Here is a 23,652-nt window from a genome sequence, read left to right as displayed (position 1 = left end):
GATGAGGCATATAAAAGCATAATTCTTTATATAAATATATTTAACTGTCATGAAAGAGTTTTTAAACTACTGACTATATAATATTCCCCCAGACATGTTAATAAACATAACTGACAATATTTACAAATGATTTCCTTCTCACTTTTATGACAGTTGGGGACCTAAATTATAGTGAACTACAGCAAAATTAAAAGATACCACCTAAGGAAAAACATCATTTCAATACATTTATAAACCTATTTTATTAATTGGTTCTGATGAATTAAAGTTTGCTAAAGAAAAACTGAATAGTATGTAGGGTGCAAATAAACATCTATAGTTTGATAAGATCTCTTGTCTGCATAACAACTACATTTCTTTAAAATGTTTCCAATCTTATTTGTGCTCATATTTTTTAAAGTATTGCAACCCAACAACATCTAGCCTGGAATGGAAATAGCAACTGTTCTGTTTCCCTCTCCCACCCTATTCTACCAGATACTGTTTTGTTTAAACTGGCTCCTAAACAGTAGAGCACTGTACCATTAAAAACAAATCAAATCAAATTCATATTCCCACGGTGCTGTTAGTTTCCCTTATGCATGGCATCTCTGTAGATTAAAATCTCAGAATCTTAAAATAGATTCTATTCTGCAGAGCAAAGTTCTCAGTGGGAGATGAGGGAGAGGGGTCAGTCCAGGAGTCAAAAACACAACAGACAGAAAACACACTTGTGATCCTCAGCTTCGGATATCATCAGAATGAAGGAATAAAACCCCCCCCAGAAACACATGGCACACAGAGAATACAGTATCACTTATTGCTTATAACCAAAGCAGCAATTAAACACCTTTCATCATTTCCTAAAATGCCTGTCTTTTTCAAGAAGTCAGAGACACACACACACAAAGACAAATCCTTTCTGAGCAGCAACGAAAACTTAATAACCTACCATTTTCTTTGCACTCTTCTGGAGGTTTAGCCTTTTTCGCAAGTCGTGGATCCAGCCATGATGTTGTCTTTGTGTTATGGCTGAAAAGAAAAGAGATCACTCTGAGCAGACACATACTGAAAGGAATCAAGTTTATTCCTTAAGAAAAAAGGGTTAGTCCAAAATTGCAATCGATACACTTAATTTGCTTACTGGTTCTAAGTAGCCCTGAAGGAGGTGTAAGAGTAATTGTGCAAGGCAGCTGTAAATTTGGCAACCTCAGCTCCCTGTCCTCAAAGCAGCTATTTTTATTAAAATCAACCAGAATGTTGCCAAGTTAACCTCATTGAAAATGCAGAACTCATCCAGAGCAAAAGGAATTTATTACAAATACAGTGGTCTCCCGTTGAACGAGTGCAGTCGACAGGATTCTGTACCATCCCTAGAATTTTCAGTTAGGATTATTTTCTTCTTAAACAGGTCCTTTTCATAAATACATGTTTGCTACTTCTTAACAGTCGTGCTGAAGCGGCAGAGCAGAAGTGGTGCAAATTACAGTGTGCTCCTGTGAAGTCTACATTTCCAAACCCAGTGATTAATGATACTTTGTTTAATAAACCATTATCTATTCCATATCTAATACTTTTACCAAGATAAGATAGATATTACACAGGCTAAGTGAATCATACAGCTGCGTTGTTATACTCAGAATAAATCTTTCAGGAATCGGCAATGAAATAGCCTTGAATTGGTACAAACTGTTTTCCAGGACAGTATTTTGCTAAATGAATAGATACTTACAACAGCTAATCAGAGTTAAAACAGGTTTTTTTTTAAATGTATGCCTTTTCTCCATCCATTTCAATTTGGGCCCAAATTTTAAAAAATACCAAGAGAGACAGGCTATAAAACAGGAAGGAGATGTGATCATCATTCCTAAATATTTGGAGGCACTTTTCTTCTAATAGTGACCTCCCCAATTTTCTCTAAGGAATGTTTTATTTATCTGACATATCTTATAAGGTGCTCATTTTGTGCAGTTTTACACAGTACCAAATTGTTCAGACTACTATGAATACATTATTTTCTATCTAATTTTAAAATGTACTTAAAAGTTTTGTTACAAATGCTTGTGTAAGGTCTACAAGGCCAGCCAGCCAGACAAAAATGAATATTTGGGTATTTAAATATGCTTTTTGATGGTGGTAGTAGATGACTTTCTCCCTCTACTCCAAAAGAAAGCCCATGGAGGATAAAAAGTCAAAGTTATGGTTTTGTTTATACAAAAATTAGTAACAATAAAATCAATTGAACCCTAGGTCTTCTGCTCAAGACTGGCAGCAGCTGTAGTTAAAATTCTTCCTTGTGGACTTTTCTGCAGGGCATCTCTTCGCTACTATCAAGTGCTATGCCTCTCTCCAACTGAGCCCTGTTCCTAACAAGAGACTACCTTCTGCACCTTCCTACCCCCCAATACCATTCCCAAAGAGAAATTTGCCATACTGAGATCTTGGGCCATTTGCAGATGACACTTCTTAGCAGGTCTAAAATGGGTTAAATGCCTTTTGCACCACTTGAATGGCATTGCTATTTGCACATTTGGCGGCATATTACATGTTAATTCCAGCTACTGTAGCACATTCGGCGGCATAATACATCTTAAATGGCTTTGGGATGCAGCAAATGACTTTGGGGAGCTGTGAAGTAAAACACCTCTGAGGAATTTTAGTTTCCTACCCTACAGCCGCAGAGGGAAGCACCGGGCTCCATGTGGCTCCGGAGCTGTGCCGACAGAACGTGCAGGCAGCCTGGTAGCAGACTGGGAAGGCAGGTTCAACAGAAGGAATAAATAAAAAAAGCAGCGAGCCTGATTACCCTGCTTCCAAACCCCTGCCTGCCTGCCTGCCTGAGCTGCACCCGCTATCTTCCAATGGCTAATCTTAAGGTGTGATCATGCAGACAAACCCAAACTAGCTTAGGTAATGATAGCAGTGTAGCACCAAATTCAGCACAGGCTGGCTTCTTCACTATATGCTCAGCTTGTTAGGCAGATTTTGTAGTATGCAGCGAGTCCCACCAGATGTAGTGGCAAGGGACAGGCATTCAAAAAGCCTGAGCCTGAATTGAACTGATTTGGAGGTGGATAGGCATTCTCTTTTCTTTCCAGAAATGGAGCCACATGCCTACAGTGGCTCAGGATAGATGCCGGGGGGTGCTGGACCAGCCCTCCCTCCCTCATTCATAGATTTATAGATTCATAGATACTAGGGCCAAAAGGAACTTCAGCAGATCATAGAGTCCGACCCCCTACCTAGGACATAAAGTGTGCTGGGGTCTGATGACTCCAGCCAGATGCCTAGCCAGCCTTCTCTTAAAGAGTCCCAAGGTAGGGGAGAGTACCACCTCCCTTGGAAGCCCATTCCAAATTTTGGCCACCCTTACCAATGAAGAAGTTTTTCCTGATATCAAGCCTAAATCTGCTCTTTGTCAGTTTGTGACCATTGTTCCTTGTTACCCCAAGTGGTGCCCTGGTGAACAGAGCATCTCCGATCCCTTGTTGCATCCTCCTAATGAATTTGTAGGTGGCCACAAGATCACCTCTCAGCCTTCTCTTGCAGAGGCTGAAGAGGTCCAGGTTCCTCAGTTTCACCTCATAGGGCCTGTCCTGTAAGCCCCTAACCTTATGAGTGGCGCTCCTCTGGACCCTCTTGAGTCTATCAACATCCTTCTTGAAGTATGGTGCCCAAAACTGGACGCAGTACTCCAACTGCAGTCTGACCAATGCCGCACAGAGGGGAAGTATCACCTCCTTGGTTCTATTTGTCATGCATCTGCTGATGCATGATAAAGTATGGTTACCTTTGCTGATGGTTTTGTCACACTGATGACTCATGTTCATCCTGGAGTCCACTATGGCTCCAAGATCTCTTTCCACTTCTGTGCTGCTGAGAGAGTCACTTCCCAGCCTGGAAGTGCAGTACTCTGCACTTGTCCTTGTTGTACAGCATCCTATTGTGTACTGCCCACTTTTCTAACCTGTCCAGGTCTGCCTGCAATCATTCCCTACCCTCTGGAGTGTGCACTTCACCCCACAACTTAGTATCACCCACAAACGGACAGAGTACACTTCACACCCATATCCAAGTCACTAATGAAGATATTGAAGAGTACAGGTCCAAGGACCAAACCCTGAAGGACCCCACTACCTGCATTCTTCCAAGTCAATACCGAGCCATATATTACTACTCTCCAGATGCGACTGCTAAGCCAATTTGCCACTCACCGGACCATTTAAACATCTATGTCACAGCCTCTTCATTCATTTATGAGAATGGGATGAGATACTGTATTGAAGACCCTGCTAAAATCCAAGAAAACAACATCCTGTATTCCTGTGTCTAAGCATTTTGTGACCCTGTCATAAAATGAAACCAGATCGGTCAAGCATAATCTACCTGCTATGAATCCATGCTGGTTTCCCTGTTGCATTATTTTTCCCACTGGACTCCCACATATATGATCCTTCATAATCTTTTCAAAGACCTACGTGGCATTGGTCAGGCCACAGTTGGAGTACTGTGTCCAGTTTTGGGCGCTGCACTTCAAGAGGGACATGGAGAATCTGGAGAGGGTTCAGAGGAGGGCCACTCACATGATTAATGACCTTCCTGAAAGACCCTGCGAGGGGAGGTTCAGAGATCTAGATCTCTTCAGCCTTCATAAGAGACGGCTGAGGGGAGACCTTGTAGTCGCCTATAAGTTTATCAAGGGAGGAGAACAGGGAGTTGGTGATACACTATTTACCAGAGAGCCCCAGGGAGTAACTAGGAGTAATGGGTGCAAACTAGTGGAGAGCAGATTTAGGTTAGACATTAGGAAGAAATTTTTTTACAGCAAGGGTGGCCAGAATCTGGAATGGGCTTCCAAGAGAGGTGGTACTATCACCTAACTTGGAAGTCTTCAAGAGGAGGCTTGATAGTCACCTGGCTAGGGTCGTCTGACCTCGGTCTTCTTTCCTGCCAGGGGCAGGGGGTCAGACACGATGATCCATTGTGGTCCCTTCCGACTCTACAGTCTATGAATCTATGACCTTTCCAAGGATGGAGGTAAGACTGACTGGCCTATAATTACTCGGCCAGGTCCTGCATGCAGAAACCTATGTGAATGGTTAGATTTGGCTGATTGCTCCTCCCAGCAGATGTCAGGGTATTCACCTAGCTATTCATGCCTCCCCTCACCTTCCACAGTGCTGAGCTGAGGGAGGGCGTGGCCAGGCTCCTGGCAGGACTCTCTGATTAGGGAGGGGTTCCCCTCTCCAGCAGCCCAGCATGGAGTTGATAACAGTGTTTCTCATCCCTAACTCAGTGTTTATCAGCCTGTTAAGAAAACAAAAGCTTCTCTCGTTCAAGCTCTACTTAACTTTTTCCAAGAAAGGAATGGAGGGACGTTACCAACTATCTGTTGATTAGCTCCAAAAAGGCCCTAAGCTGACACTGTGCTTTGTCCTGTCTGCCATAGCACGGACCATAGCCAGCATGTGGTATGCTAGCTAATGCTGAGAGGTGTCTGTGTAAGGCAGAGGGGAGGGGGAAAATCCCTGCTTCAGCAGGGAGTGGTGAGGGGGGAATACGAGGAAGAGAGACAGATGCTCTGTACATGCAGTCTCTGCTGGAGCTACAGCCATGGAGCAGAGGGGAGGGGCCAGCTCAGTCAGCTCTCTGGAGCAGAGAGCCCTACCCAACCCAGAGAGCGTGCTGGGATGTTGAGGGACTCTGATTTAACTTAAACCAGGAAGGGGTCTGGGACAGACATTGCATAAACTGGTTTGACCCAAATAAGTTAAGTCTGATACTACATTGAACCAGGTTTATCTCAAACAGGTTTCAGCCATTTTCAAACTGGTTTATGTGCACTGCACATCTGTTCTGTTACAGGTTTAAACCAATTTCTGATCACTGAAACTGGTTTATGTGTAATGTCTGTTCCTAGCCAGTGAGTTCCACCTGCTGCAACACGTCATCAGGAACTGAACAGGACTTTCCTAATGGGAAAGGTGCTAGCATGGGGCTTTCCATTTTAAAAGGTAGATCTCAAAGCACTTTTCAAAAGAAAATAGTTGTCATTATTCCTGCTTTATGGAGGGTAAGACTGAAGCACAGCACTGAAATGACTGTCCAAGGTCACCCATTATGCTACATGACTTCAGAGTGGAGCAAGCTAAGAGCGTTCTATTATGTATGCAAATCTATATGATCATTTTAAATATAAACCTAAGCCAGTACTGACAGTAGATGCCTAAAATGGGCCAAAGTTAGACACCTAAGATTGAAAACTAGGCCCAATAATACAATTAAAATTTGTGGACTAGTTGAATCCCTTCTTTAAGGCTGATGTTTAAGCAAAATGAAGCTTACAGTAAAATACTGTTCTGACATAAATGTGACTTGCAAAGGTCCTCTGGCTTTGAACACTGTTGCCAGACCAAACAGAATAAACATAACAAAATAAATTTCAAAAGGTCAACATCTATTCAGGTGGAAAATAACCCAGTGAGACATGGATGGTGCTGCTGAGGGCTGAAGGGGAAAAAAAATCTTCCATTCTGCAGCAAGGAGACATACACCTGAGAGTGAGAAGGACATGTCACAGAAATTAACCTCCTGTCCTCTTTTCTCATCCCTTCCAGCCAGCTTCTCACTGCTCAACTCCACAGAGTGACTTGGTATAAACCATTTTTTCTACACAACATTAACCATGTCAAATTAATGAAGCTGCAAACTGGTTCTCAAAGATGACTTCTCTGCCTTCTTACTTTTTGTCATATTATGTTCCTCCTTCACAACTGCTTTTCTGCCATCTCATGCCTTATGAATCATCTTTGTTTCCTCTTTCAGTGGCACTGTAAGCTCTGCACAGGGGCTGGATTCTTTGCCTACTGAATTCACCAGGAAGACTGCCCTAGCTTCAGAGGAGGTAAAATGGCAAGCGACAGTCCCTTACTGTGTCTAGGTTGCAATGTATACCAAGAGAAACTTTCCTGAGATATCAGCATCATCATTATATAACATTTGATTCTTGGTACCATACTATCTTACCAACCAGCTACACAACCCATGGGAACTTGTAGATGTATGGCAGAAGCAGCTTCCTTTCTGCCTCCTTTTATACAGTCCAACAAAAAAGAAAATATTAAAAACACATCTTGAGAGGAGACAATTTACTCATCCTCTACTAGCACACTGTGGAATCTGCATGTATAAGGATTTCTCAAGTCCTCCTCATAAGACCTCTCTGGCTTGAGATACTTTCAACTTCTCTCAGTGCTCAGCTTTCAGGTGCCAGGTTTGTGAGCAGAGGCCTCTCTTCCTGGCCATAGAACTATTATGATTTTTATTGGCTATAAGTTTTTTTATGCTAGCATGGGAGGTCCTCATCATGTTAGTGGCCTGTTATAAAAATATTAGTCAATTGCCTGTTAAGAATGATAGTGGCGGGGGGGAAGGAGGGAGGGTTGCTCCACCGTCCTCTCTATCTCCATCCACCAGCAGCCCATACCTCCGCCGCCTCCAGCACCACTGACCTCGCCTCCCCCTCCACCGGCTCTGCTCCTTGGAGGCAGCAGAGTACTGCCATGACAGCAGGGATGGAGCCAGGGGGGGAGAGGCCAGCAGTGCTGGCCTCACCCCCTGGCTCCATCCCTTCCATCCCCACCATCATGGTGGTGCTCCGCCACCTCCAAGGAGCAAGGCCGGGGGGTGGGGCGAAGCCAGCACCACTCTGCCCCCTTTGTCATGGTGGCATGCCACACTGATGGGCTGTTTCACTAACCAATCAGAGTGCTCCAAGAGCACTATGGACAGGCAGAAAAATGGACTAAACCCTTTATTACATAAGAATGTTAAAGTAGCAGCTAGGGCCCCATACCTTGCTCTCCTCCCATTGTATTAAATACGAACAGAGTTCTTCCCCAATTTGCATATAGATATGGCAGACAGGGGTAGGAGGAGAAACAAGCACAATGAACTGAAGTGACTTGCCTGAGGTCTTCCTGCAGCCAGTGGCAGAGCTGGGAATAGGATCCGGTCTCCTGAGTCCCTCTCCACTACACTGTACTATGCCTCTTAGGGCTGTGGTATGCTTAGGTTTTTATAAAAACACACAGGAAAACATGATCCTGCTCCAAAACAGTTTATAATATAATTAAAAAGGCAAGACTTAAGTGACATAACAAAGAATGAAGGGAGAAAGCAAGGGGAAGAGTATTAAAGTAATATAAGTAACAACATGTCTCTCAATAAATTACTACATAAGGCCGTACACATACTAATGCTCCTGAATCATTAAAAATGTTTTAAATGTCACCCAAACTAGTAATCATGGATCTATTGGTTTCTTGAAGGTATCATAAAAACACACCATGTCAGAGAGATGTTCTGGTTGAAATTAGTCCAGATGCAAATTAAAGGAATTTGGGGGAGGGGAGAATGCACAGACCTGTGATAAAGACTGAGTGAAAGAGGTAAGGAGATTCAGCCAAAACCTTTCATATATCAATAATGCAAATAATGGCTAGGTTATTCAGGAAAGAACCACACCTCATTATCAGAAGGCATGATCAGAAAGTCCACCCTAAACATTTTTCCATGAGCTTCATTACAATGTATGGTGATTAAAATGCTGTACCTCTGGTACTAACAGCAAGATTTCTCTTTGAAATCAGGTATAGTCTCAAACCAGAAGCCAATGAAACACTTTAGTGTGGAAGATCCCTTAGGCTTTAACACTCTGTTCCTGGACTGTGGCAGTACTGAAAGGTTTTTTAATTCACCCTGATTTGTTTACTAATTTGCGAGGTAGAAATTATAAACAGACCTGAAGTCTACTGGAATTTTGTTGAGTAAATGTCTAAAATACAAAATTCAAGAGGCTCAGCTTCCTGAAGGAGATAAAAATCAATATAATAATCATTACTGTGTTAAATGAAGTCACCTTTACCATATATTTGTAGACTATGGAAATGTTTTAGTATATAATACAATTCCACTATATCATATAACATACAAAATGGTAATCTTGCATGAACAATTTTTTTGGGTGAAAGACAGATTAGCGTGTTACTCAGAATAAACCTAAGTTTTTGTGGATCTGGGTTCATTTCTCTGCTCTGCTACAGACATTCTGTGGGATCTTGATTAAATCACTTGAGAATCTGGGTCCCTATTCTCCATCACCTCCAAATGAGTTAGGCAGCTCATCACTTTTGGAAAGCCCACTAGGCACTTATTTGCAACTTTAGACATCTAAGAAGCTTACAAAATCTGCCCCTTAATAGTTATCAGAGAAGGTTTTTTTTGCTTCTGTCATTATGTAGAAGATTACATTATTTTAGTGTAGGTTTTGTTTGATGAAGTAAAATTAGCAATCTGTCAGGTTAAAACACTGACAGATTAAGTCTCTTGTATTAACAGAGACTTCAGACAATCGTTTGAAACATTTTTGAAAAGAATAAGGGAAGTAGTTACCTACAGTAATTGTCTCTAATGGCTCTTGAAAACACTGCAAACCTATTGTTGCTCTTGCCAGCTATATAATTTGTGTGTTATTGTGGAATGCATTATAACATGGTTATTTGCCAGTATACAATTTCAGTGTAGTTGGGAGACAGCTCATATGGGATTACTTGGGTTTTTAAGGTACTGTATTGCATTGCAATTTAAAATATTCAGGAAAAAGGATATGAGGCATTCAAAAATTGAATATAGGTTATCTATCTTTCTCAAATATTGCCTCTTTTTAGTTTCTCAAATGAGCTCCAGATATGTAGTGATCTATATGATTTAACAATGATGTTGCATAATTTAATTAAGATATGGGGTAGGGTACAGTGACACAAGACACAAATAACAATTTTATAGTCTGCCCTTGTTGTGGGAGGAGCAAATTGCACACATCATACATTCAATTCACTGACACAGAGTAGCTTCATGTTATTTAATTATAAGTAGGAAAATAGAAACCTACTGATTGTGAAATGTGTAATGTTAACTCAAACCTTTGGGGAAGAAGGCTACGTTCCAACAGAAACTCTGCATTGTGGGGACAGGAGGGACTTTTGTAGAAAGAAAGTCTAGGAATAAAAAAGAAAGGAAAGATAACTAGATGTAAGACTGTAGTCTGTTTTGGGGGATGAGAGGAAGCTGATATAGATAATAAAGACAGCTACTGGATGAAGAAGGAGAAAAATACATCACTAGCACAAACTAAGAGAAACCTTAAGCAGCAAAGAAGGAAGGAATGAAAAGAGCAGGAAAAAACCCAAACCAAACAAAAAAAAGGCAAAAAATAAATCCAAACAACAACAGCAAACCCCTCAAACCTCTCCAAACAAAACCCTTCCTTAAAACCAAACAAAATATTTCAACAAAATATTTCCCCAAGAAATTTTCCAGGAGACAGTGGCAATACTGATACAGACAGACCTATTTCACAGCCAGAAGGGGAGCCTTGTCCAATGTGCATTTTAAAGTGACACAAAAAGGGGGTACAAGGAGAGGTCCTAAGGAGGCTTTTATCATTATTCGTAGCAGCAGAAATGACTGTGCAACACACTGTCACCCTGAATTACTATACCTTCATGTATCAGTAACATAATCACACTGCAAGAGAGAGAGACAGAGAGAGAGACAGAGAGAGAGAGAGAGAGAACCTTGCTTATAGGAGAAAGGGCAGATGTGAGAAATAACTTAATCCTCACTCAGTGAATGGGTGTCATATAGTTTCAGTACCAAAGATATTGGTATAATATGATTCTGTATAGACTTCAGAAAACATGGTGCAGTACACAGGCTTGACTCATCCAGTTCTACTTAATGGTATACTGATTGAGCAAATAGGTATAGCTAAATATATCTCAACCCTTGATTTAAGCAAGGGCTGTTGGCAAACATTTTTTTATCCCTGGAATCAAAGAAGTCTGCGGCACTGAAAACTCCAAGGTTTAAATCCTGAACCTATTAAAGTTATTGGCAATACTCCCAATGGCTCTAGTGGGATCAGGCCTCCACCCTTAGTGTATGCATCTGTCCTTCTTTTCAGGAAACACAGAGCCCCAGCTATGTTCAAAAGGCTAAGGGACTTTTTTTGTAAGCGTGAGAGCCCTGGCCTGAAGCCTATTTTATTAGTATGATATAGTCTTCTTTTGTACCACCTGGAATTAATGTAACAACTAGAGAAGGTACTGCAACAAATCCACAAAATGGAGGTGTCAGTAAAGTCAGGAAAAGAAGCGAGAGTCTGAGATTTGGAGAGGGTCCAAAGGCAGGCATCAAAAAAAGTAAAGGAGTTTCAAGGCAATCCATACCAGGAAAGCTTGAGAGAGCTAGGTCTATTTAGCTTGGAGAAAAAGAGATTAAAGGGTGGCATTATAACAGTCTTCAAGTATTTGAAAAGCTGCCATAAAGAGGGAGTACAACTGTGGGCAGGACACATAGCAAAGGATATTTAGATTATATCTAATCTAATCCAGCAGCACATTTACAGGCTGGGCAACTCCCTTCTCGAGAGCACGGTGGCAGAAAGAGATCTTGGAGTCATTACTGATGCCAAGATGAACATAGGCCAACAATGCGAGGTTACGGTCAGTAGGGCTAACCGTACCTTGTCGTGCATTCACAGATTCATCTCGAGCAGGTCCAAGGAGGTGATCCTCCCCCTCTATGCAACACTGGTCAGGCCGCAGTGAAAGTACTGTGTCCAGTTTTGGGTGCCGCAATTCAGAAGGGATGTGGACAGCATTGAGAAGGTCCAAAGGAGGGCCACTTGCATGATCCAGGGACAGCAGGGCATACCCTACGTAGAGAGGCTATGGGACCTGAACCTGTCCAGCCTTCACAAGAGAAGGCTGATGGGAGACCTGGTGGCTCGCTATAAACTCACTAGGGGGAACCAGCAGGGTTTGGGAGAGACCCTGTTCCCCCGAGTGCCCCCCGAGATAACAAGGAATAATGGCCACAAGTTGTTAGAGAGTAGGTTTAGACTAGACATCCGAAGGCACTACTTCACTGTCAGGGCGGCTAGGATCTGGAACCATCTTCTAAGAGAAGTGGTGCTGGCTCCTACCCTGGGGGTCTTTAAGAGGAGGCTTGACGTCTACCTGGCTGGGGTCATTTGAGCCCGGTTTTTCTCTCCTGTCAGGGCAGGGGGTCGGACCCTATGATCTACAAGGTCCCTTCTGACCCTACTTCTATGAATCTATGAATCTATGAATTATATCTCTGGGAAAAAATGTATGTAGTATTGTAAACATAAAGTAGTATAAATTGTCTGCTCCGGGAGTTGTTGAATCACCTTTACTGGAGTTTTTCAGGAGGAGGCTGGATAAGCACCAGTCAAGAGAAGATTTAGAAATAAGATTATTACATTCATATAGGGTGTTGGACCCTAAGGTCTCTTCCAACTGTATGATTCAGTGAGTTTGTGTTGCTACAAATTAGTTTGTTGAATTTGCTATTTCAGTGTTCCAGGCTCCAGATCTACAAAGCACTTAAGCACAGTATTAATTTTATCCACTTACTTTAAGTTAAAAATAGGTTTCAATCCTTTGTTGAATTGGGGCCTTGTGTAGCTTTTAATCTTTTTGCATTTATTTCAATAAGGCACCAGGGAACAAGGTAAAGCACTGTTTACAAATGACCCAATAGAGCCAGCACTTGCTGACCTCAGTGTTTGCTTCATGGGTGACGGTGATAATGAGAAGACTGCAGGCTTTGGGCACTCCAGTAGGGAGACCTCCCCAACCATTTAGGAAGTTAGATGAACATTGAAAAGTTGTTATAAGCAAAATTTATATGTGGAAATCGAAATGGGTCACACTCATTAGTTCTGTTTAAAGGAGGGAGGGAGGAGCAGAACTGGAGCCTTCTGTTGGTATTGAGCCAATTTATAAATAGCATTTTAATTATTGGATGCTCTCATTAGCATATGCTCTTAATCCAAATAAAAGCAAGGGATGGACTCCTATCTGGGTGCCTATGTTTGAAAATTTGGATACGCTTGTAAAAGGGAGGCTCCTAGGGAGCACAAAGGACTGCATGTAAATTGCTTGTCAGGAGAAATATTGTCATGAGAATTGTACAATGGAAAGGATGTTCTTCCTGTTTTCCATGAAATCTATTGATGTTAATCTATCTAGGCAACCACAGAGTCATGCCTTTACTACAAAAGTTGGAAGCAAACATATCCATGCTTTAAGACTCAAACATCCCTTGTCACCCAGAGAATCTGGTGTCTGAAATGTTTTGCCTAGTTAGACCTAGAGGTAGGGACCTTGCCTTTCAACAGGTTTTTGCTGAGTGCTATCCTGCCATTAGTGATTAACAAAGACCGCCTGCAGCTGTTTTTCCTTCTTGTTATGAAGTCACGGTCCCTTCCACTCTAACTCTGCTACATTCATGCCAATGGGAGTTTTGATATATTGACTTGCCCCCAAAAAATTGGAAGTTAGCTGGAGGTGATTTTAGGAAAACCACTCTCCTCTTGAAATGTTAATCTTCTGGGTATACCTGTGACAGCCATAGTGGGGGTTGCTTACTGTTTGCAATCTTTGGAGTTTAAATGGCAATTCACAGAAGCCTCCAATGAAGCAATCTGAGAAACAGCATAGTAGTGATATTTTTTCATCCATTGTGATTTACATTTTAAAATGTCTTCTTTTATCTTTTATTTTATAATCTGATACAGCATTTACAACTGTTCAGGGAGAGGGTGTTAAACAAATAGGTTTTTGTTGTCTTTTCATCTTTCTGTTTTTCACAAAAGCAAATGGAGTCTCTTTTATGCCATTAACCAAACTGACTTGTAAACAAAGAGGCAATTTAACGGCATCCTCACCGCATGCCATCCAAGCTTAACCCTGCAAAGTCTGAGCAATGCAGGGAATCAAATGATCAAGGAGATCACATTTTGTTGGGGACTCAGCAAATGATCATGCACTTACACTGTGCAAGAATATATTTCCAAAAGGCAATAAGCTCTTATCACTCTTCTTACCCAGGCTGCACCTCTGATTGATTTCTCTGCTTTATGTAACATCTATTTGGTGGAAGTGAACGACGGGTATTGTTAGAACTGTAGTGTATACCAGTCTGTTTTCAGCAAAGGAAGTAAGCTGCAGCATCCAAGGAACTTGCGGGGAGAAGAGGGTACACTTGCCCTACAAACAGCAGGGCTATTTGCATTTGCTTTATTCTTTATGAAATATACATTAATTTTCAATTAAAACAATTCCTGCAGTGCTTTTCACTGTAGCAAGTTGGCATGTTAGTTACAAGAAATATAAGCTCGTACATAATTGTACAGCTTTTATTGCAGCAAGTCAATATAAAAGTGCCACATTACTCAGGCTGGTATCTAGCAAAGTATATAAATCTGTTCAAGAATTAAGTAGGGAGAGGAGGGAAGAGTCAGGAGCATGTTTGAGCTACCCCCTGAGGAGAGCGCAGTTATACACTGCCTGTTTTAGAAGTCACTATGTGTATTCTTCTTTCCTGAATAAGCATAATTTGCCCTTTTCAGTGAAGAACATTTATGTTTCAACAATTTCTGCTCTTTTTAGACTTGTATGCCCTGGAAGCTATTAGGCTCGCCAGTTATGTTAATCCTCATGACAGAGTATTTTACTGGTACATATTTCATGAAAACACCAACAACTTATCTAAAATAAAAACTTGAAAAAAGACTGAAAACATTGGGGGCCCTATTATGTTTATTTTAAATGTTTTTAAAAATAAAATAATTGTTAGCAGTCTGCACGGATTGTAACAACTCCTGAAAGGAAGGCTATATGTTGGGTTTTTTTGACTGGTGGTGTTAGGCGATATACTGAATTTTTCCCCATGGTTTCTTGTAGATCAGGGGCCAATAACTTTTATCTTCTTTCTGAGAAATGTCACGTGTGATGGCAACAGTTCTGAGTGGTTCGCGGTAATCTCACATTCCATCTACAGATGAACTGGATGTGCAACAGGAGCAAATTAAAGTCTTGCAAAGACATGTACTATGGTCCAACTCAGAAAATCATTGTAGTATTTACTTAAATCCTATTAAATATAAGGGGTCTTTTGGTTGTTTTGCTCAATCAGTTTAAAGGGGGGCTTTGAATCTTTATTCATTTTGATTTTCTTTTTGTAGGAGGCACAACAAACAGAAAGAAAGCATGAGCCATAACAACTAAATCTTTCTTCCACTTTCCTCATGCTAATATTCAGAGATCCTTCTTTTGGAATTGAAAGAATCATATCAACATCATTCCCTAGTGAGTCTGCCCATTGGTAACATCTATAATAGTTGTCTATAGTTCACCAGTTCACTAATGGTTACAAAACACAAATCAGAAACTAGCAACCTTTGATTACTAACAACATTATTAGAGGTGATCTATTGGTAAGAAAGAAGAATATGGTCTGTATTTTTTTTCTGAAACTGCAATGTTTGTAGCCATACAGACTACTGGAATGGGAAGTAAATCATAGAATAATAGAAAATTAGGGTTGGAAGGGACCTCAGGAGATCATCTAATCCAACCCTCTGCTCAAAGCAGGACCATCCCCAACTAGATCATCCCAGCCAAAGCTTTGTCTAGCCAGGTTCTGAAAACCTCCAAGGATGGAGCCTCCACCACCTTTCTGGGTAACCTGTTCCAGTGTTTTACTACCCTCTTAGTGAGAAAATTCTTCCTCATACGCAACCTAAACTTTCTTTGCTGCAACTTGAGACCATTGCTCCTTGTTCTGTCATCTGCCACCACTGAGAACAGTCTAGCTCTTTTGAACTTCTCTCCAGGTAGTTTAGGCTGCTATTAAATCCCCTCTCAGTCTTCTCTTCTCTAGACTAAATAAGTCCAGTTCCCTCAGCCAGTCCTCATAAGTCATGTCCCCCAGCCACATCATCATTTTTCCTGCCCTCTGCTGAACTCTCTCCAATTTCTTCACATCCTCTCAGCAGTGGGGGGCCCAAAACCAAACAGTACTCCAGATGTGGCCTCACCAAAGATAAATAGAGGGGAATAATCACTTCCCTTGGCCTACTGGCAACACTCCTACCAATGCAGCCCAGGATACTGTTAGCCTTCTTGGCAACAAGGGCACACTGCTGGCTCATATTTAACTTACTGTCTGCTGTCATCCCCAGGCCCTTTTCTGCAGAGCTGCTGCCTACCCAGTCAGCCTCCTGCCTGTACCAGTGCATGGGATTGTTTCGTCCTAAGTGCAGGACTTTGTACTTGCCCTTGTTGAACCTCATGAGATTACTTTTGGTCCAATTCTCCAATTTGTCTAGGTCACTTTGAATCCTAGCCCTACCTTCCAGCATATCTACTACTCCCTCCAGCTTGGTGTCATCTGCAAACTTGCTGAGGGTGGTAAGCCATCTTCCAGGTAACTGACGAAGACATTGAACAAAACTGGCCCCAGGGCAGCTGCCTGGGGCACTCCACTTGATAACGGCTGCGAACTAGACATCGAGCCATTGATTACTACCCTCTGAGCCTGATGCTCCAGCCAGTTTTCTATCCATCTTACAGTCCATTCATCCAGCCTGTACTTCCTTAGCTTGCCCGAGAGAATGTTGTGGGAGACCATACCAAAAGCCTTCCTAAAATCAAGGTACACCACATCCACTGGTCTCCCTGCACCTAGCGTCAGTCACCTCATCATAGAAGGCAATCAGTTTGTTCAGGCATGACTTGCCCCTGGTGAATCCGTACTGACTGTTCCTGACCACCTTTTTCTTCTCCAAGTGCATAGAAATAGATTCCTTCAGGATCTTCTCCATGATTTTTCCAGGGACTGAGGTGAGGCTGATTGGTCTCCAGTTCCCTGGATCTTTCTTTTCCCTTTCTTAAATATGGGCACTATGTTTGCCCTTTTCCAATCATCCATGACCTCTCCTGATCCCCATGAGTTTTCAAAGATGATGGCCATTGACTCTGCAATCACATCAGCCAATTCCTTCAGCACCTTCAGGTGCAATCCCATCTGGCCCCATGGACTTGTCCAGCTTTTCTAAATAGTCCCTAACCTGTTCTTTTGCCATGGTTGGCTGCTCACCTCCTGCCAAACCTGTGCTGCCCAGTGTCATAGTTCTACTCTAGTGATTATCCTACTCTCATAATGGTTGTCTACTCTCATATCTAGCAATTGTCCTATATATAAACAATTTTAGCAGCACCAAAATCTGCTTTCCGACTACAGCCAAACACAGGGCCTGTAATGAGTTTGCCCCTGACTTCCTTTAAATCTCTTGACTTGTTTACTGGAACTCTGGTTCTGATTCCCAGCACACCCTGACCTCAGCTTTGACTCTTGGTGCACCCTGACTTTGGCTTAGGCACCTGGCTTACCTGGGACTGTGGTTTTTACCCCTGGCTTACCATGACCTCAGCATTGACCCCTGATCCCTGTGAACCCAGTTCAGTTTTCACCCATTTACTAAGTGACCTGCCCTGACTGCCCACACCCTGGTCCCCAAGGCTAAGTACAGACAGTGAAAAAGCCAGAGGCTGAATTGATTCAGTCTGTGCAGGTTAGTCTAAACTACGCAGATTGAACTGATAAGTAAATGAACAGACCTTCGTTTTTAATTCAGGAAATGCAGCCATATGCCTGCAGTGGCTCAAGTCAGAAGCTGTGGGAGGAGGGGGATGCTAGAGCATGCCTGTGAGCTATTGCCAAAGGGAAGGGAAGAAAGAAGCCCTTCAAGGATTTGCTCCCTCCCCCTGCTCTACAGGAGGTGGCGTGGCCAGGGAGGGTGGGGACCCTAGCTTGGGTCTGCTGATGGGAGCAGTGCCTGCCAGGCTTTTCCCCTCCTCCCACTCCCTGCTTGAGGGGGGTCAACTGCTCTCAGACTTGGCAGGGGTGTGTGGGGGGGGAAGGTAGTGGCATTGAATTAGTTAAAGATTGAACAGGAATAGCTCTATCTCTGAAGCAAGCATGTATTGAACACAGCACTTTGCAAATGACAGAACAACCGAAAACCTTTGCCTAAGCTAGGATACAGCCCAGTCAAACACAGTGAGAGCACACACAGCTTAGTCTAATTTAAAATGGAATGTAATATGCCAAAAAGACAAGACCAAGTCCTGCCTAAGTCTTATGTAATCCTGAGGGCAGATTGTCTCCTTGCAGTCAGGTATTCAGAAAGTCTTGGCTTATGTATTCCAGTTTCCCACCTTTTACAGGGTCTTCTTTATAATGTAAATGTAGTTCTATGCTTTCTTTGGTCACACTAGCTCAAGTCGTCTGTGATCCTCAGCACATACATGATGATTGTGCCAGGTCTTCGCCAACCCCTCTCACCTCTCAGTCTGGTCCTGCAGGGCAGCACACTGAGCTGCGGTGGGGGGTAATTAAAACGCGTCCCAGACTGCAGCTGGGGTTTGCCTGCAGCGGGCAGTCCCTCTCAACCTGTTGCCCACCTGCACTCTGCTGAAGCAGAGAGCAGGGGGTGTGGACAGCACACTGAGCTGGGGATAGGGGGATTAAAGCCCCTCCAAGACCCCAGACCCCAGTAGGGGTTTGCCTAGGGAGGACAGTCCCTCTCAGGCTGTTGCCCCACCCTGCCCCCACCCCTTCTGCTCTAGGGGGGAAAGGTCTGGCAGGGGCTGCTCCCCCCTCAGATTTCCCACCATCCCCACTTGTCAGGCAGCCCTCACTGCTCCGACTAGAGAGCAGAGGGGTGGGGCCAACCCTGCTCTCTGGAGCAAACAGCATGGCCCAACCCAGGGCTGCAAAGCATGCTGGGATGCTGGGAGACTCTGATTTAACTTAAGGGGTCTGGGGCAGAAGTTCCATAAACTGCTTTGACCTCAGTCAGGTTAAGTCTATTACTACATTCAACCCAGTTTATCTTAAACCAGTTTTGGCCCTCGTGAAACCGGTTTATGTGTACTGAACTTTTCTGTTACAGGTTCTGTTACAGGTTTAAACCAGTTTCTGATCACTTAAACAGGTTTACATGTAACTTCTGTTCTTAGCCTAGCAGGGCCCAGCTGCCTTTTTCACACAGCTGATGTTTTCCACTTGCAGCTGCTGCAGTAAAAGTTCCATATTCTCTAGCTACGCTCAAATTCACTTCTTCAACACCAGCCAGCCATCTGGATGATGTTGCAAATGCAAGCCACGATCTCTCTGCTGACGCAGATGCAAGACCTTGGGGTTGTGTTTGATGTGACATTCCAGTCTGTAGTACCAAAGAATTTTCCTCATGCAGATACATGCTCCTTTTAATAAAAAGAGAGAAAAGAATGTGTAAAACTCACTCAATAAAGTAGACTTCCCCCTTTTCTGTGTAAGCCATTTCCCAGTTATCGGGCAATGGGCCCAAATCATCATTCTCTTCAGGTTTTGTCTGCTTTGTTACATCCATATCCTCCTTTGCTTCTTCAGGCTGACTGTATCCTGGTGCCGGGCAAGGCTGTGAGGAAATTTCACCTGAGACGCCCATACTCTTCTCCTCATGTTCACTTGATTCTACAAGAAAACAGAAAAACCTTAAGATTTCTTTCTTGGGTTTATATCTTTTTATATAACATGGAAGGTTAACTGTGTAGGCCAATATCTAATGCTGGAAAACAGAAGTCCTAGGAGAAAGAAGATGATATTATGTTTATAAAAGTCCATTCTCCCTCTCACCCCCCAATGCACAATAAAATAAAGCAAGACAAAAATCTAAAGCATAAGTAATAAAAACCAAGAGATTCAAGTGCCTGATATACCAAGGAAAGCATGTTTTTCACTGCCCTCTATTGTTCTGAGGGGGTTTGAGGAGGGCGTACGCAATGTAGCTACACATCTCTGGTTTGCCCACAAACCAGAAGCGCTCTGTCTCCGTCTCTGCCAGAGCTCCTCCCAAACTAGCAGTCAGCATGGAAGGGAAGCCAGCCTTTCATCCAGCAGTGCTATTGTCCCACACCTTGTAGCTCTTAAAGTATTACGCCCATAATGTCAACACCCTGCTGTTTTACTGCGGCAGACAAAAAGCAGATTCTTTTCAACTTGAGGAAACACCCCCCCCTCACGGTCGTTCTTGTAATCATACCTCATGAAGAAATCAATTTGACCACCATGCAACCTAGCACTGTATATTAACCATATGTGAAGTGGCAGTGACTTCATTTTCATCATAATTTGTGAAACCGGGGTTTAAGTGATTCAGGCCACAGTCAATGACTGCTGCCAGCTGCATCCCAGAATCTCATGAGGGAGGATCCTGCCGTTCCCTTGCCTTTTTTCAAATGTTTGCTCTTTTACTCTTTACAGATTCCTTAAGTTGGCAAGTCAGGTTGTTTCTCTTTGGGGTATCCAACCCATTATTCTACCAACAGTCACTACAGGCAAATTCAGATTTTCTTAACTGGGCAAATGCTTTACAACTGAATAAGCCTCCTCAAATACAATGGTAGCTAAATACAAATGCACCTTTGTATTAATACTTCAAAGCATACTGTGAATGGGAAGCACATCTACAATTCCAGGGGACCCAACTACATAAGTCTTATGCATACTTGACTTCCACAATCACTTAGCCATGGGAGGAAGGCTTACCATCCTGTGGAAGTTGCCAAAAGCAGAACAGACACAGGCTTTGCTCGGCTAATATCTCAAATGCTGTGATCTTTGTTATTTCAGTCTCACATGACACAAAGCCAGAGTGAGTCTCAGGGATGTTAAATTCCAGTACTTGTTTCCTTGTCCTATAGGGCTCCATTTCTTTTTTCAAAGGCCCCTAAGTGCTGATGTTCAGTTTTCCACGACAGGCCAAAGCAATTGGAGTGACTGTTTTCCACCCAACGCTCTATACCTTGATTTCAAATTTTTATATAAGCCTCCATCTAAAAATATCAGGGATGTGGATAAAGCAACTTTATCTATGTTTTTTATTATTATCATAGTGAATTTTCAGGTTGTGTTCATTGCTGAATAAAATATCTTCCATATCTGCATGTATGAAGGAGAGGAATGCACTATGATCATCACACTAAACATGAATTTCAGCACTCTTTTGTAAAAAACATCTCTGATTTGACATTTGAAGGCTGCTGGCTGATGTGTTCTGGGAGTGGTGGGCATAATCAATAATCAAGAAAAATTCCTGAGAGGCGGGCAAACTTGTCATTGGCTGGCTAACAAAAAAGGGAGCACTTTAGCATAAAGAAACAGCCCTGCATCAGCAGTATTAGTGAGAACTGAGGTTTTTTGGATGATTATGCAAGTTTCCTAACTTTCAAATGGACAAAATTTAGTTATTTAAAAGGCATTTGGTGAGATAGGGTGGGATGAGTTTACAAAGGTAGATTTCATTGTAGTCAAATTTGCTTCTAGAACTATATCTGCAGTACTTTCGAGAAGTACATAACATCATAAATAGATCATTACATGTGATACCAAAAATAATGCAAGTAAAAAGTACTTGTATCGCTACTGTCAGTCTTGCTCCAAAGCCAGTCTCCATCACATAGTGTGATTCACAAGAACCCAACATGTTGCATTCTTTTGAAAATTTTGCCATGTGCATCACAGAAACTGCTGCATACTGACTTTCGTCTGCTTATGAAAAAAATGTAACTGTCTAAATAAGAGCTGAGTTCTTTTGAAAATCTGACCTAAATTGTGTGACCTGTAGCTTGAAGCAAAATATTAAAGCAGTGGAGGGCCTAGAAAAGAAAGTGTTATTCAAATTTGGGATGTAGAATCATAGAATCCTAGAAAAATCAGGATTGGAAGGGATTTTAGGAGGGCATCTAGTTCAACCCCCTGTTCAAGGCAGAACCATCTCCAGCTAGATCATTTTAGTGTATACTTTGTTTAGCCGAGTCTTAAAAACCTCCAAAGATAGAGATTCCACAACCTCTCTTGCAGCAAACCCCCCAATTTTTCTTTTATTCATTTTGAAATGCATTCCCTGCCTTCTCCAACTATTTCTGATTCTTTTTCTCTCCCTCTCTATTTCCTATAGATAAGTATGAGTAAGCTAAGACATACAGTGAGCTAAGACATGGGATAAACTTTAGCATTTTTGTAGCAAGTTTTTTTTCTCACTCCTTTGAGCCACTGTTTTATATTGTATAATTATTGTGTTTATACTGCTTTACTGATTTTTACCGTTTTTTCTATTGATACTATATAATTTAGGCCTATATGTGTAAGTTAGCATAAGTAATGTCAAGTTATGTCAAGTTTCCATTTTGTAAGTCAAGCCTCCATCTTGTGTCCTCTGCCCAGGTATAACCTCATGTCTCATGTCTAACCAGTCTCATGTAAATCTACTTAAGTCACAGTTTCGTGGATTTCACAGAAACTGTGAAACCTGTGATTGTCCACAAAATCAACTAAAAAAACCTTAATAAAAATAAAATGCTGGCTTCCCAGTGGGAGTCAGCAGGCCTTGCTGCCACTGTGGCCCAGCCTCACAGCTCATCTGGAAGGGGAAGGCGCCAGCTGGTGGGCCGGCACAAAGGGAAGGAGAAAAGATGGCCACTGCCCCCTCATACCTGCTCCCCACAAAGGCCTCTCTGCTAATCATTGCCAAAGGCCGGGACCACATGAAGGTCAGACAGCAGTCAAGATAGCAGCCATCCCCTTGCACCTCCCCCCGCCACCTCCCTGGGGCCTCCAATTAGCACCGAGGGGAGGGGCTGCCAGAGCACATCTGTGAAATGTCTGCTAGATTTGCTCTTTATACAGTTACAAGCCCACAAAAATTGGTAAATATAACCGTGATTTAAGTAGACCCCTAATTATGTCTTAAGAAATAATAGCTCCAGTTTCACATATTTTAATTTTAGTTTCAGTTTTCATTAGGGTTCTTCTTCAGAGGTGTCACAAGTTTTTTCAGTACCCATTGCTGAGGGTAGAGGCAGAAAAAAAATATTGATCATTGGAGAAGGGGTCAGTGGGAGTGGGAAGACGGCTGGTTCCTCCCTCACCTGTCCTAGTTACACAATTTTTTGTCTCAATGCCTCTTGGAGTTTTGATAAATAATGTTTGATTTACAATTAGTAATTTTGGTGATTTTTTTTTATAGTCCCAACAATAACTCTTTCTGCCCTACACACAATCTCTGGCTGAAAATATGTGGATGGGCTTGTTTTAGAGCAAATGCTAGGGTAGCAACATTTTACAAACATCAACCTTTAAGTAATGGCTTTGCTATAAGAGCTCTCAAAATTGTTCCATAATATATATCCTAAAAATATCTGATGCCAAAGAAAATAAGGTAGTAGAATAGCCCAGTGGAGTTACTGTCTCAAGACAAAAAGGGATTGCACGGTCCAATTTTCAAAAACACTAAAGAAAGCAATTTTGTGCTGTATATTGAGTATGCAACCTGAGAAGGCAATGGCAGAGGACTGACATCTATGCTTATATGTAAAATGCAGCAGACTTTGGGGGAAAAACAGTTTGTATTGAAGTTAGATACTGTTATTTTAGCCTTACAGTAAAAACACCCCAAATTGAAAGTTATAAAGTTACTAAATTAGAAGAATGTCTCTTTGCACAGCTCTTTCTTAGTGTGCAGTGATGGACGCTGTTTTCTACAGCTCAGGACTCCAAGAGAATATGCTGCTTCTAGAATCTTTTTAACACTGCAGATTATTCCTGCAGAAAAATATAAAACAGTGTGCTTCAGGAAGTAAGGAAATGACTCATCTGCCTAAAGCAACTTAGGTAGAAAACAATTAAAACAAT

General features: G+C 42.2%; 1 protein-coding gene across 6 annotated transcripts in view; it reads right to left on the bottom strand.

Moving 5' to 3' along the window:
- The window catches only part of MAGI2 (membrane associated guanylate kinase, WW and PDZ domain containing 2), a 1,241,136-nt gene that overhangs the window by 392,721 nt on the left and 824,763 nt on the right, over positions 1–23,652 (bottom strand). For all 6 annotated transcript variants that reach the window (XM_090041911.1, XM_090041915.1, XM_090041916.1 and 3 more), the window contains exons 5-6: positions 19,224–19,434; positions 932–1,011 (exon numbers count right to left, since the gene is read on the bottom strand). In XM_090041911.1, the coding sequence (XP_089898037.1) occupies positions 932–1,011; positions 19,224–19,434 (291 nt within the window). The remainder of the gene's footprint in view (positions 1–931; positions 1,012–19,223; positions 19,435–23,652) is intronic.

Source organism: Crocodylus siamensis, chromosome 4 (genome assembly GCF_052110815.1).
Source record: "Crocodylus siamensis isolate JL-2025a chromosome 4, ASM5211081v1, whole genome shotgun sequence".
In the NCBI taxonomy this organism is placed as follows: domain Eukaryota; kingdom Metazoa; phylum Chordata; order Crocodylia; family Crocodylidae; genus Crocodylus; species Crocodylus siamensis.
The sequence above is the reverse complement of the archived record's forward strand: the minus strand, read 5'-3'. Positions and strand labels throughout refer to the sequence as shown.